This window comes from Pieris rapae, chromosome 24 (genome assembly GCF_905147795.1).
Source record: "Pieris rapae chromosome 24, ilPieRapa1.1, whole genome shotgun sequence".
NCBI classification, from domain to species: domain Eukaryota; kingdom Metazoa; phylum Arthropoda; class Insecta; order Lepidoptera; family Pieridae; genus Pieris; species Pieris rapae.
In genome coordinates, this window is record NC_059532.1 from 2,023,214 (window position 1) to 2,036,612 (window position 13,399).

General features: G+C 32.6%; 1 protein-coding gene across 1 annotated transcript; it reads left to right on the forward strand.

Moving 5' to 3' along the window:
• Nucleotides 1-6,230: 6,230 nt before the first annotated feature.
• On the forward strand, nt 6,231-7,683 carry LOC110992819. The gene is made up of 2 exons (XM_022258785.2): nt 6,231-6,263; nt 7,034-7,683. Exons 1-2 carry the CDS (start codon nt 6,259-6,261, stop codon nt 7,629-7,631), a joined length of 603 nt encoding a protein of 200 aa, XP_022114477.2. The 5' UTR covers nt 6,231-6,258; the 3' UTR covers nt 7,632-7,683.
• Nucleotides 7,684-13,399: the final 5,716 nt, after the last annotated feature.

Below are 13,399 nucleotides of genomic sequence, written 5' to 3' on the forward strand. Positions count from 1 at the left end.
CAGCGATCGAACATCGAGCGATCGAGCTTTCCAGCGACGGAAATAACAATACATATTAAAAACCTGCTTTTCATCAGCATTGCACCCGTGCGAAGCTGGGGCGGGTCACTAGTTAAAGTTATAAGTAAAAAAATGTGTACTAGTGTACATACGTAAGAAGTGAATCATTTTATATTTATTTTCTTTTATGACGTTCATAATTGTAAATTATGTTACCTATATGAATAAAATATTTTTGACTTTATTTATTTATTTTTTATTACTCTTCTTAAATTCAGAATTAAATGATAAATTCTTTTCAGTTTTCAATCTTATTTATTGTAGAACCTAGTCGATTACACAGGTCTACAACAAAAATGCTGTCTGGATATTTTCAACTGATTTCTATGTATTAAGGTGTTCTGAAAACTAAGAAAATACTCAAAAAATTCCAGAACGTAAGGTTTTTTTACAATCACACAATTCTATTACAAAAAAGGGAGTTTTGGGCTAACTTGTAGTCATAAACTATGGGTATAATTTTATTTTTATAACTGTTTTTAAATGTTTACTGGACGTAACTATCATTAATTTCTAAATAACGAACACCTGTTTGAGCTACATTAACAAATATAAACATATTGTACCCTGAACGTGCGCGCTCCGACAGTGTCCAGTATGGCGCGGTACAATTACGTGTTAACTCGTCATTGTTTTATAGATCTTAGATCAATATAGTGCAATGTCGTCTGTGCGGAAGTGTGTGAATTCGTCTGATAGTTTCTGTTACATTTGTGGCAAATATATGATATTAAAGCAACAAGTGAATATTACGGACTTTGTAAAAAAAGTATACTTTGCGTATTTTGACTTAAAACTTGGAAATCAGGATAAAGCTTGGGCACCTCATAAAGTCTGCAAACGATGTGTTGAAGACCTTCGAAATTGGTTTAAGAGCAAGAAAAAAGCTTTCCGATATGCGATTCCTATGGTATGGGCCGAGCAAAAGAACCATAGTGATGATTGTTACTTTTGTTCGTGTGATGTGAAAGGGTATAATTCAAAATGGAAGCAGTCAATTTCCTACCCCAATCTGCAATCAGCTACTCGTCCCATCGCTCATGGGACCGAAATATCAGTTCCCAAGGTCCCTGCTACCTTGGAAGAGATTCCAAGTTCTGACGAAGATGGTGCTGTACCTAAGCCCGATGACCAATCAAGTTTTGAATTTGAAGATGACAACAGTCCGAAATTGTTTTCCCAGGGCGAGCTAAATGATTTGATAAGAGACTTGAATCTTCCTAAAAACGCTGCTGAGTTGCTTGGATCAAGGCTTAAAAGCAGGAATTTACTTTTTAGGCAATTACAAAGACCCAATCTACAAACAAATCGTCAAAAGAATGTTAAAAGCATTTCAAGCCTTAGGTTGCTTAAGGAGTTTAAAAGTACATTTTCTTCATTCCCACCTCGACTACTTTCCAGAAAATTTAGGAGACGTGAGTGAAGAGCAAGGTGAACGATTTCACCAAGATATTAAGAAGATGGAAAAAAGATACCAGGGAAGATGGAGCGTCTCAATGATGGCAGAATACTGTTGGACGCTTCAAAGAGACCTTCCAGATGCTTCCCACAACCGAAAATGTACCAAAAGGAGTCTCACTGGGAAAAAAAATGTATTTAGTGCTTATTAATAAATGTATTTTAAATAAAAAATAGTTTTGTTACGCAATTATAAATTAATTTTTTAATTTTTTATGTTTTATTTTACGATAATAACTTGTTTAACATAGAACCTACATTGTCAGAAAACGTGACGTTCTAGGACAAAATGAAAGTTATTTTCGAATTCAGCATACCCAAAAACGTAAGAATTCAACATAAAAACCAAAACAGCTCTTATTTTTTTTTTTTTTGCAGACTTGTGTTATTTTAGTATTTAAGGAACATAAAAAAAATCAAAAACGTACTTGTTTACTAGTATTGTATAGTTGGAATTTATTATTATTTTTTCATTGCGTTCATGTCATTTTTGGACTTCATGATTTCATTGATATACTTAAGTGTATTTGTATCGGAGTCCGTTTCGTCGTTCCATCTATTAGACAAACCAGATTTTTCATTTAACACACCATCGCTTTTCTGGTGTTTATCCTCTTTTGGGGTAATTTGCTTTTGTACAATTAAAACGTTTTCTATCACTTCCTTGTTAGTTTTAACCAAATTGTCGACAGTTTGTAACAATATATCTTCGTGTTTCTTGGCATTTTCATATTTCTTTTGTTTTTCGATGAAAGTCGACAATAACCGGGAGTTATCTACTTCCCAATCGAAAAGTGCCTTTAGATGATCTTGAAATTTTGATAGTAATAATTTACTAGATTTATCGGCGTGGCAATACACCACAAGTAGGCAGAGTAGTACAAATCTGGAAAAAAATATTTTATTATATAGATTTGTACATTTTTGAAATATTTTTGCTATATTAAGATTCAAGATTGAGTAAGATTTTGCCGTATGTTGTACATACAGGAATCATTGTTAACCCTAAATCTAGTTTTTGAATTAACATACTAACTACATACTTGAACCCAATGCAGGGCGTACTAGAGAAGCGACAGTCTGTTACTATTATAGGCACGTGGAACCAGCTGCCGACTGAAGTATTTACGAATCAATTCGACTTAGGTTCCTTCAAGAAAAGAGCGTACCAATTCTTAAAAGGCCGGCAACGCACTCGCGAGCCCTCTGGCATTGAGAGTGTCCATGGGCGGCGGTATCACTTAACATCAGGTGAGCCTCCTGCCCGTTTGCCCCCTGTTCTATAAAAAAAAAACGTAAGACTAGCGCTGGCCGATTCGGGGAATGCTGCCCATGTGCACTGTGGTGCGGGGGCCGGAATGCGACTGGAGAGCCAATCGACGCTCTTCTTTCCGCTAGCCCCCTTCAGGTACCTTATTTTTTACTTCTGCGCAATAACGGACAGCGCTAGAGTTTCGTGCCGCTGCTTGTACATACAAACATGCAAGGTGGATGATATGAGATTAGAAGAAGTGGAGAAGAAGAGGACTATAGGAAAGATCAGTAACTTGATGACTGCTTTTGGGTCGTTCAAGTATTACGTATTGCCCCCTGTTCTATAAGAAAAAAACAGATTTACAGGAAATCGCCCCCTCCCACCACCCCAGCAAAATTAAGCAAAGCTCTCAAATCTTTTGTAGGAATCCTCGAAAATACATTTCGTTTTCAAACATGGAATGATAATGTGCAAATTTAATCAATACAGTTGACGTAATCCCCAAATAAACTCCTTCGGGACAAAGTATACATATAAATTAATTATTAAAAAATATACTTACTTCATGTTGAAGCGTGTCCGGTCCAAAGCGATTTAAAATTTATGAATATTCTAAAACAGGTAATTCACTATAATGTAAAATATATATCTTTATCCTGTTTTCATTTAAAACTGGCGAGTAACATTTACCCGACTTTACTTATAGCATTCTCACGTTTAAAATTATAGTCAAATCATTTATTTCAAAAAAAAAAGTATGCGTGTTGTGTGTGTATGTGCACATGTGTGTGTGCTGTGTGTGTTTGTGTATCAGCGAGTGTGTGCACGCTGTCAAGTTTACAATTAGGCCTGTCTCAAACTAGCAAATTCGCACCGCAATTAGTTACTACTTTTAAAAAACAAATTAGTGACTTCTTTTAAGAAATATTTGCATGAATCGTAAAAACTTCTATGAATTAGTTTTAAGTATAAACTTCGTGGTTAGACGCTATACGTCCCTGCAATATGTCAGTTTTTGATCAATTACTATTACAAAATTAGTTGTAGTAGTTCGCGAAAAACCCGATACAAACACACAACCATGCATTCTACAGTAGCAATATAAAACTGTTGTCATGCAGTACTATGTTATCATAATATAATGTTAATTAGGCTTTTGGGGGAAAATAAATTATTAAATTACTAACTATACGCTACGCTATTCCAATAGATGTCTATTGGAAATTCCATCCCACAGCTCTTCCTTCATAGGCAATTCATTTAGGATTTCCGCCATTAGGCTGTGGAATAAGCTGCCTGAGTCTATACGATTGGCTTCCTCCCTATCGTCTTTTAAAACTCTTTTATATAAACATTCCCTAACCTTATCATATCCTGATCAATCGTGACCTGTGTAATTCTTGTATCTCCTGTTCTTTTTGTAAATGTAATTCACTATTTGCTATTCTTGAACCTGTAAGATTAGCTTTTTAGTTTTAGTTAGTTATTGTTTTTTTTTTATTTTCTCTAGATTAAGGTTATATAGATTAATATAAATATATTTTGTTTTTTATATAACTTCTGGTTATGCACTTCTTGCACTCATAATTTTTTTATTTATTGTTTTCTTTTCTTACTAGGGTTGCCTGGAAGAGATCGCTTGTTAGCGATAAAGCATCCCTTGTAATTTATATATATCACAATATATATTTATATGTATGTATATCACAATATATATGTATTTGTGTTTCTTTCAAGCAATGAAGTGTGAATAAATAAAAAATTAATTAATTAATTAATTAACTTTAATGAACTTAAATAATCTAGTATAAGATGTTTGAAAATAAACATTTGGTATCGGTTCCAGATAACTATTTCGAGTTCATATATTAATATTGATTGTCTATTGAAAATTCCATCCCACAGCTCATCCTTCATAGGCAATTCATTTAGGATTTCCGCCATTAGGCTGTGGAATAAGCCTCCTCCCTAACATCTTTTAAAACTCTTTTATATAAACATTTCCTAACCTTTTCATATCCTGATCAATCGTGACCTGTATATAACTCTTGTATCTCCTCTTCTCTTGTATAACATCGCTATTAGCTATTCGTGAATCCTTAAGATTAGCTTTTTAGTTTTAGTTAGTTAGTAATATTGTTTTTTTTATTTTCTCTAGATTAAGGTTCTATAGATTAATATAAACTAGTGACCCGCCCCAGCTTCGCACGGGTGCAATGCTGATGAAAAGCAGGTTTTTATTATGTATTGTTATTTCCGTCGCTGGTAAGCTCCGATAATATAGGCGTTCGATCGCTGCTAAATAAGCTGTAATGGGTTGTAGAAATCTATATAAAATTAACAATGTATTCAAGGTATTTAATTGGTTAAGGATTAATACTGTATTGGTTAAAATCGCTTCGAAAATTAGCCATTATTTGTCGTAAAAAGTAAATGACAAAAAAGTTATTGTGGGTTATCCATAAGAGATAGACATATACCATCACGGACTTTTCTATAGACCTTTTCAATGTGTACAATACTTAGTAAATTATTTTGATACTCGTAGGGTTCAGCCTGCGTTTGCAATGTAAGCGGAAAAAATGTAATTATTTACGACATCACATTAGAAAACTCAAAAATAACAGTACTTCTCCACTATTTAATGGATGTTATTATACAAATGTATAAACCTTTCTCTTGAATCACTCTATCTATTAAAAAAAACGCATCAAAATCCGTTGCGTAGTTTCAAAGATTTAAGCATACAAAGGGACATAGGGACAGAGAAAGTGACTTTGTTTTATACTATGTAGTAATATATTTTTTATATAACTTCTGTAATTATTAAAACGTAGCGAAATGACCAAGGGGAAAAATAGTTATCCTTGTGTTATCAAACCATGAAAATAATTTCATGACTATAGAATCCTGTGACTTTGTCTATTGATTAAACTGCTTGAGAGAAAGAAAATTAAACTCTATTTAAATAACTTAGTCTAGTGGTTCACTTAAGTGGTTCAAATAACAAGTTAGGCATTTTTTATATGTAAGCACGTAAAATACAGGTTATTTCAAGTATTCAAAATATCTCATATTTGCAGATGACAAAACTATCTTTCTAAAAATTGAATCAATAGATAACTGTGTTCAACTTCAACATGATCAAGGATTTGAAACCTACTACAAAAAAATAAACTATCCATAATCAAAATATATTCACTTACATTTAAGGATACTTAATTAGTCAAGTAGTCTTTTGTAAGTCCATCGTCGAACCACTATCCCGAATTTTCTGTTATTTAAAAGCTCATTTTTTAAACGATTATAGACAGTTTTATTTGAACAATCCTCCAACAACCGCCACCGAAATAAACTCGAACGAGGAAAATATTGTTTTGTACGCATTAGCATGACTACTGTTTTATTATATTATATTTCGATCTATAAATTTAGGACTCATTTGAAACGCCACTATTATAATATCAACCGGCGACCTCAGTACAATGAAGTAAGTGTCTCAATTGTTTAATAAAATCATAACCCTAACTAATTTGATGTTTTATACCAGGTGATCAGCCTTCTGTGCCTGTATTTGTATTAAGTTAAGTTAGTAACGGTTTGATTCATAAATATAATTTATTTTATTTAAGTTGTATTTAATTTTGACCTACGGGGCTCGATTCTGGGGGACTATTCTCAGTTCAATACTTATACTGGTTGTCTAATGATATTTACTATCACCGTAACAAGTGCACATGTATGTTCAACGAGGTTAAAGAATCACGTTCTCGTCGCTTGTTTTATTTTTAGTTTATCTGTAAATACGTCAAAAACTCGATTAATCTTTGCAGAATTAACGAAATTTAATTTTTAATAAGAAGTTGAAACTGTTTCTTACCAATATTTTGATATTTAGTTGAATTAATTTACATTTTTGTAACACTACATAATTATTTATATAAATAAATAGAAGTTTAAAATAAATTTATTATGTTTGCTCCCTGTGGTAGTTACGTTAGCAGCATTTTCTCGCTTTCTTGTGATATTTATTCGTTGAGCGAGGAAAGAAACGGCTCTGGGTTCACCGGTACTAACAATTAATTCGTTTTTAACTTAAAAATAACAACATAAGTAAGTTATTGTGAAATGCCTGAGTTTGTTTAAATGCCAAGTGTTCATAACGTATAGAATATAATATAACTGTAGTATACAAAAGCAGATCGTTATCAAAATATTGATAATGTTGAAATAAAATACTAATTATTATATCAATTTCAGGTTCCTTCTGATTTGCGTGCTAGCTGCGTGTTGCCACGCCCAAAACTCTGGTGAATCATTGCTCTTACGGATTCAGGAGCATCAAAACAAGTTGCTTAATTGGGAAAATGATAACCTGCGATTGTTAACAACTCTAACAGAACAAAGCAAACTATACGATAATGCTAAACATAATGAAGCGAAGCTCTTAGAACTTGTCGATTACCTGGTCAAAAAGAACATGGAAGTCTTACAAAACGTTGTCAGTGAACTGAATAAGATTAAGACTAATATAGACAAAGGAGAAAAGAAACTAGTTCACGACGAAGAAACTGTGACACATGAAGACGAAAATATGGCAAGATATGGAGACGGAGCGGAAACTTTGAGTGATATAGAAGTGAGGAATTTAGAAAAAGAGGGAGCGGAAGAAGATGAAATTGCTGGCCATGTAGAAGAACCGAATGTGGAAAGTGATGATGTATATGGTATTTACAAGGATGAGAGTCCCAAAAATAACGTCGACCCAAATTTTGCAAAGTATGATAAATGGTATGGTGAAAAATATGGTAAAAGGCCTGGTAAGGGTTGGTACCCATATATAGATGTCAGAAAATGATTCTAAATAACTTGTGAATGTTGTAAACAGTGTTACTTAAAATTAATATGTCATAAATAAAATTGCCGATTGTTTTATTTATAATTAAAACCATTTTAGTATAGTCTTTTACTAACATAACTTTTACACATTTAAAGAAAGCATTTGATTTTATGATTACATAGGATTGAAGCTATGTATGAACTTATAATTATTTTAGACAATTTTAAATGTTTGTCTACGCTTCGCGTGTTGCGTGCGTGGTCACGGTGTCCTCTATTTTTCACAAAGAATATTAGAGTACACCGTGAGTCATTTCTGCAAAAACACTTCCATCATTTAGTCGATATCAACTCCGGGGAATTAAATACAGATTATATTACTTTTTCTACAGCTATGACACTTTTGACATTCAAGACCTTTTGTCTTCAGTCAACTTGACCACGCACGCATTTTGCGTCGGGAAAAATTTAATATTATGTAAAATAATTATAAGTTTCATCACACCATTTTAGTAGCTATAACTAAATTTAAAGAAATTTAATCTTCTTTAGCATAAGAAGAAAAGGATTCATCAAATAAATATAAAATTAAAATATTTAATGGCGCTACAATATTTATAGTTCTGCGCCTCAGATTTCTGTATCCGTTTCATAATCATTTGTCAATCTAATAGGCAAATATATAAATCATCAGCCTTCAGTGCCTGAAACACGCCGTCGACTATTTGCCTTTGACTTTCTTTCCTTCGCCTACGATCTGCACAGTTTGGAATCGAATCTACGATCTCAGGGATGAGAATCGCACGCTGAAGCTACTAAGCTTACACTGCTCTCTTTTAAAAAAATAAAAAGCCTTTTATTTCCTACAAATTAATTTTACATATAATTTTTTACATTAACATATCTTTATACGCTTAACTAATTAAAATTAATATTAATATTTACTTTTACGTATTTTTTTTATATAGAACAGGGGGCAAACGGGCAGGAGGCTCACCTGATGTTAAGTGATACCGCCGCCCATGGACACTCTCAAAGCCAGAGGGCTCGCGAGTGCGTTGCCGGCCTTTTAAGAATTGGTACGCTCTTTTCTTGAAGGACCCTAGGTCGAATTGGTTCGGAAATACTTCAGTCGGCAGCTGGTTCCACAAAGTGGTGGTGCGCGGCAAAAACTGCAAATGTAGCTATTTACTGTTTTTATTTACCCATATTATTATACTAGTTTGACACTATATCTTATATCTTTAAACGAGCAATTCTTGTATATATATATATATATAATTGGAATCTCGTAATCGGCGCTAACAATTTTCATGAAATTTAGTATTCGGGGTGTTTTGGGGGCGATAAATCGATCTAGCTAGGAATCATCTTTATTAAATGTCATTTTATTCGTGTTTTATCAACTTAACATAGAATTGCTCGTTTAAAGATGTTAGTCAAATAAAAATATATATAATTGGAATCTCGTAATCGGCGCCAACAATTTTCATGAAATTTAGTATACGGCGTGTTTTGGGGGCGATAAATCGATCTAGCTAGGAATCATCTAGCTATAAAATGTCATTTTATTCGTGTTTTATCAACTTAAACATAGAATTGCTCGTTTAAAGATGTCAGTCAAATAAAACCATAAATATGATTATAAATATCTTTATTCGATAATAATTATATTCATATTTCATCACTTTATTAGTCTGTAATTCGTACTTAAATATATTTTTCCAAGAAACACATAATACAAAAATAAAAATAAAATACCGAGCAAAGCTCGGTCATCCAGGTACTATTATTTAAATGCTTAACTAATTGGTCTTAATACCATCTTATTCTTATTTATTTAGTAACTGCTGTGACCCGCCCCAGCTTCGCACGGGTGCAATGCTGATGAAAAGCAGGTTTTTATTATGTATTGTTATTTCCATGTTATTCAATGTGTAAAATACTTAGTACATTATTTTGATAAAACTCGTAGGGTTCAGCCTGCGTTTGCAATGTAAGCGGAAAAAATGTAATTATTTACGACATCACATTAGAAACCTCAAAAATAACAGTACTTCTCCACTATTTAATGGATGTTCTTATACATATAAACCTTCCTCTGGAATCACTCTATCTATTAAAAAAACCGCATCAAAATCCGTTGCGTAGTTTCAAAGATTTAAGCATACAAAGGGACATAGGGACAGAGAAAGCGACTTTGTTTTATACTATGTAGTGATATTATTTACCTAAAACTATTATATTTACTATTAATAATATAATATTTGCTACTAGATAATATTTACTATTATTATAAGCTAGCTTGGTTAGATTTTAGATTTTAGATACCTAATTTAATTTAATTAATTTCATCAACCAATACAAGGCAAATCCAATTATTCGAAATTCCTCGCTCTAAGACCAACTATTTACGAAACTCGGTTATGTATCGCATACCTACAGATTACAACATAAATTACCAGCAAATCGATATATTTAATGTGACTAAAAATTCTTAAAAAAATATTTTAAAAAATTCAGGTAACTTTTACCAATAATGGCTTTGTTTGTTGTTTCATGTTGAATATATGTTTTGATCTACCGATCAATCAATCTTACAACTGTGCTTTGTAAAACTGTTCTTTATGTTTCTGTTTATATGTGTATTCCGTTTTGGCTTTTGTGTGTAATGTAATTGTTTGGATATTGTTTAATAGCTGTAGGAATACTTAAATAAATAAAATAAAATAAATAATATAATTTGTAGGATTATTGGGTGAAGGCCTGAAGGACTGAAGCTCACTTAAACACATAATAATAGTGAACCACCAAAATGCACTTCTTGCACTTAACATATTTATTTATTGTTTTCTTTTCTTACTAGGGTTGCCTGGAAGAGATCGCTTGTTATCGATAAGGCCGCCCGTTGCATCCCTTGTAATTTATATATATTGTGTTATTTGTGTTTCTTTCTAGCAACGAAGTGTGAATAAATAAATAAATAAAAAATAATAGGCGAGTAGATGATCAACCTTTTGTACCTTACACTAATTGATAAGGCCATGGCGGTTTTCTCACTATGTTTTTCTTCATCAAACGAGCGGTGTTAATTTCTGTTCTGGCCTTATAAGAAATAAATGGTAAATCATTTTAAAATCGAACATTTAGATTTTAAAAATCCTCACAATCAGCTATAAAAAATTGGCACACAAATGTCATATTAATCATAATCTAAGGGCCTGTTTCACAATGTCCGGATAAGTTCCAAATAAGCTATTTAATTCTTATTGGTAGGATAAACAGTATTTTTGCGTTTCACGACTGTCAGATAGCGCTATTTGTCATGAAATGCCAAGTATCTTATTCGGAACTTTTATATTTCGAATAATTTATGTGTTGCATAGCTATTTGGCACTTAATCCATACATTGTGAAACAGGCCCTAAGTATGATATGAAACAAAGTCGTGGTAGTTATGTCGCAGGCATTTTGTACGATTCCGCCGTTTACATACGGCGTCGGCAGTTTATAAACGCTCGCTGTTTTGTAATATGCCGAAGGCAAAATGTATAATGCCGTGTCATTATGTAATAGGCCTAAACATTTGATTGTCGATTGAATCGCTATATACATAATGCCGCGGCAAATTGAAGTATTTAGTTCTGTTTTTTACAACGCGCGTCGCTGTTGACCGACACAAACAAAATGGCGTCAAGTAGTGGTTTTGTGTCACAAAAAATGATTGAAAACAGTGCAAATACTATGTGTTCAAAAGACTTTTCACAAAATAATTGTGATTTTAAAGACATTTATTATAGTGAGTTGAAAAAGTATTACGATCTTCAAGCGGGAGCAGTAAAAAAGCCGTGGACAAATGAGAAGATTTTTGAGGTTATCCGGCACCTAAAAGATGCTAAGGTGTCCATAGAATCTGGTTCTCGGAAGACCCCTGCACAATATTTCTGGTCAAAAAAATGTTTGACATGCGCAAATAAATAATTCTTGATTTCTGTATTACTAAAACCCGCCTAATAATAATAGGCGAATTTTTAATTTCTTTTTATAATATTTTTCTAAATATGTTTTTCTTTGGATATTTTTTGTATTTGATTACTAAGACCCGCCTAATAATTACAGGCGAATTTTTGATTTCTCTTTATAATATTTTTCTAAATATCTTTTTCTTTGGACATTTTTGTATTTGATTACTTAGACCCGCGTAATAATTACAGGCGAATTTTCGATTTCTTTTTATAATATTTATATATATTTCTGAATATGTTTTCATCTGGATATTTTTGTATTTGACTGTGTAGAGGTATTGGGAAATATTAATAAATTTCGTTGAAATACGGATTTCAACAATACCAAACCAAGCAAATTATAACTAGGTTAATTTAAAATTAGTGTGAAGGAAAATATACTATAAATTTTTAATATTAATATTTAGTAATTTTGAAATGAATAACATTACAACAACTTACAAAAACACAACAACAAACATAACAACACAAACACAACACAACATAAAGCCGTGACTCCTGCTCTCTAACAATATACAAAACATACCCCCGCGGGTCAGAGAGGGGAAGGGAAATGTTTGAGAAACCCTTCCTCTCTCTACCCCGCGGGGGTATGTTTTGTATATTGTTTGAGAGCAGGAGTCACGGCTTAACACAATAACAAACACACAACATAACATACACAACAACAACAAACAACAAACAACATAAATAATACATAACACACACATACATTGAAAGTGCTATATTATCCTAAGAAGTTTAATTATTGTTTAAAATATAAATGTCGTTATTGTTACTTAAATATTTTAACTAAGTAAGAAACCAAAGCACTGATTGTTAATTTTAACTAAGTAAGAAACAAAAGCACTAATTGCTAAAATAAAGTCTGATTTGTCCCAACTGTGTTTTCTTCATGGTCACCCTAAAACTACAACCAACGTTGAAATTACAACAATTGAACGAGTTGTCATATTGCCTTTGGCATTTTAAATAACAGCGAGCGTTTATAAACTGCCGACGCCGTATGTAAACGGCGGAATCATACAAAATGCCTGCGACAGTTACACCACTTATTTACTCAAGATCAACTGAACCGGTGCTAGTTATCTCTTTTCGGTGGATTCTTCTCCGCCCCGAATAGTATTAATAAGTAATAAAATATCGCATTAGTTATCGAATAGCAATATATTAATCAATTGCTAACGGCATGTGGTGCCATCTATTGACAAACACATAATTTTCGTATTTGAAGTCAGTTCAAGAAATTCCGATTTTGGGGTGAATGAGGCATAACCAGGATTTTGATCGAAGACAAGCCTCATAAAAAAATGTTTGAATCTAAGATAAAGATAAGATATAATAAAGATAGGATATTGGCACATTTGAACTGGTATTTTCATACTAAGGTCTCCACATACACCGACCATGGATAGCTTGTATAGATAGACGACTATTACAATCCGTCGATTGGTTATTGGCACACTTTTATCAATATTTGGATTAAGATGAAATGGATTTTGATAGGTTATTAGGCGTTTATCGGTATTAAGTGATCTCTTCCAGGCAACCCTAGTAAGGCCTGGACTGGCCACTAATTTAGCTACATGTTAGAATGAAGAATTGTATTTAAACGTATATATAAAATACAGGGTTGTAAGTAAAGCAAATAATATTATTAATCAGATTTGCGTATTTTGGTAGTTCACTATTATTATATGTTTAAGAGAGCAGTGTAGGCTTAGTAGCTTCAGCGTGCGATTCTCATCCCTGAGATCGTAGAT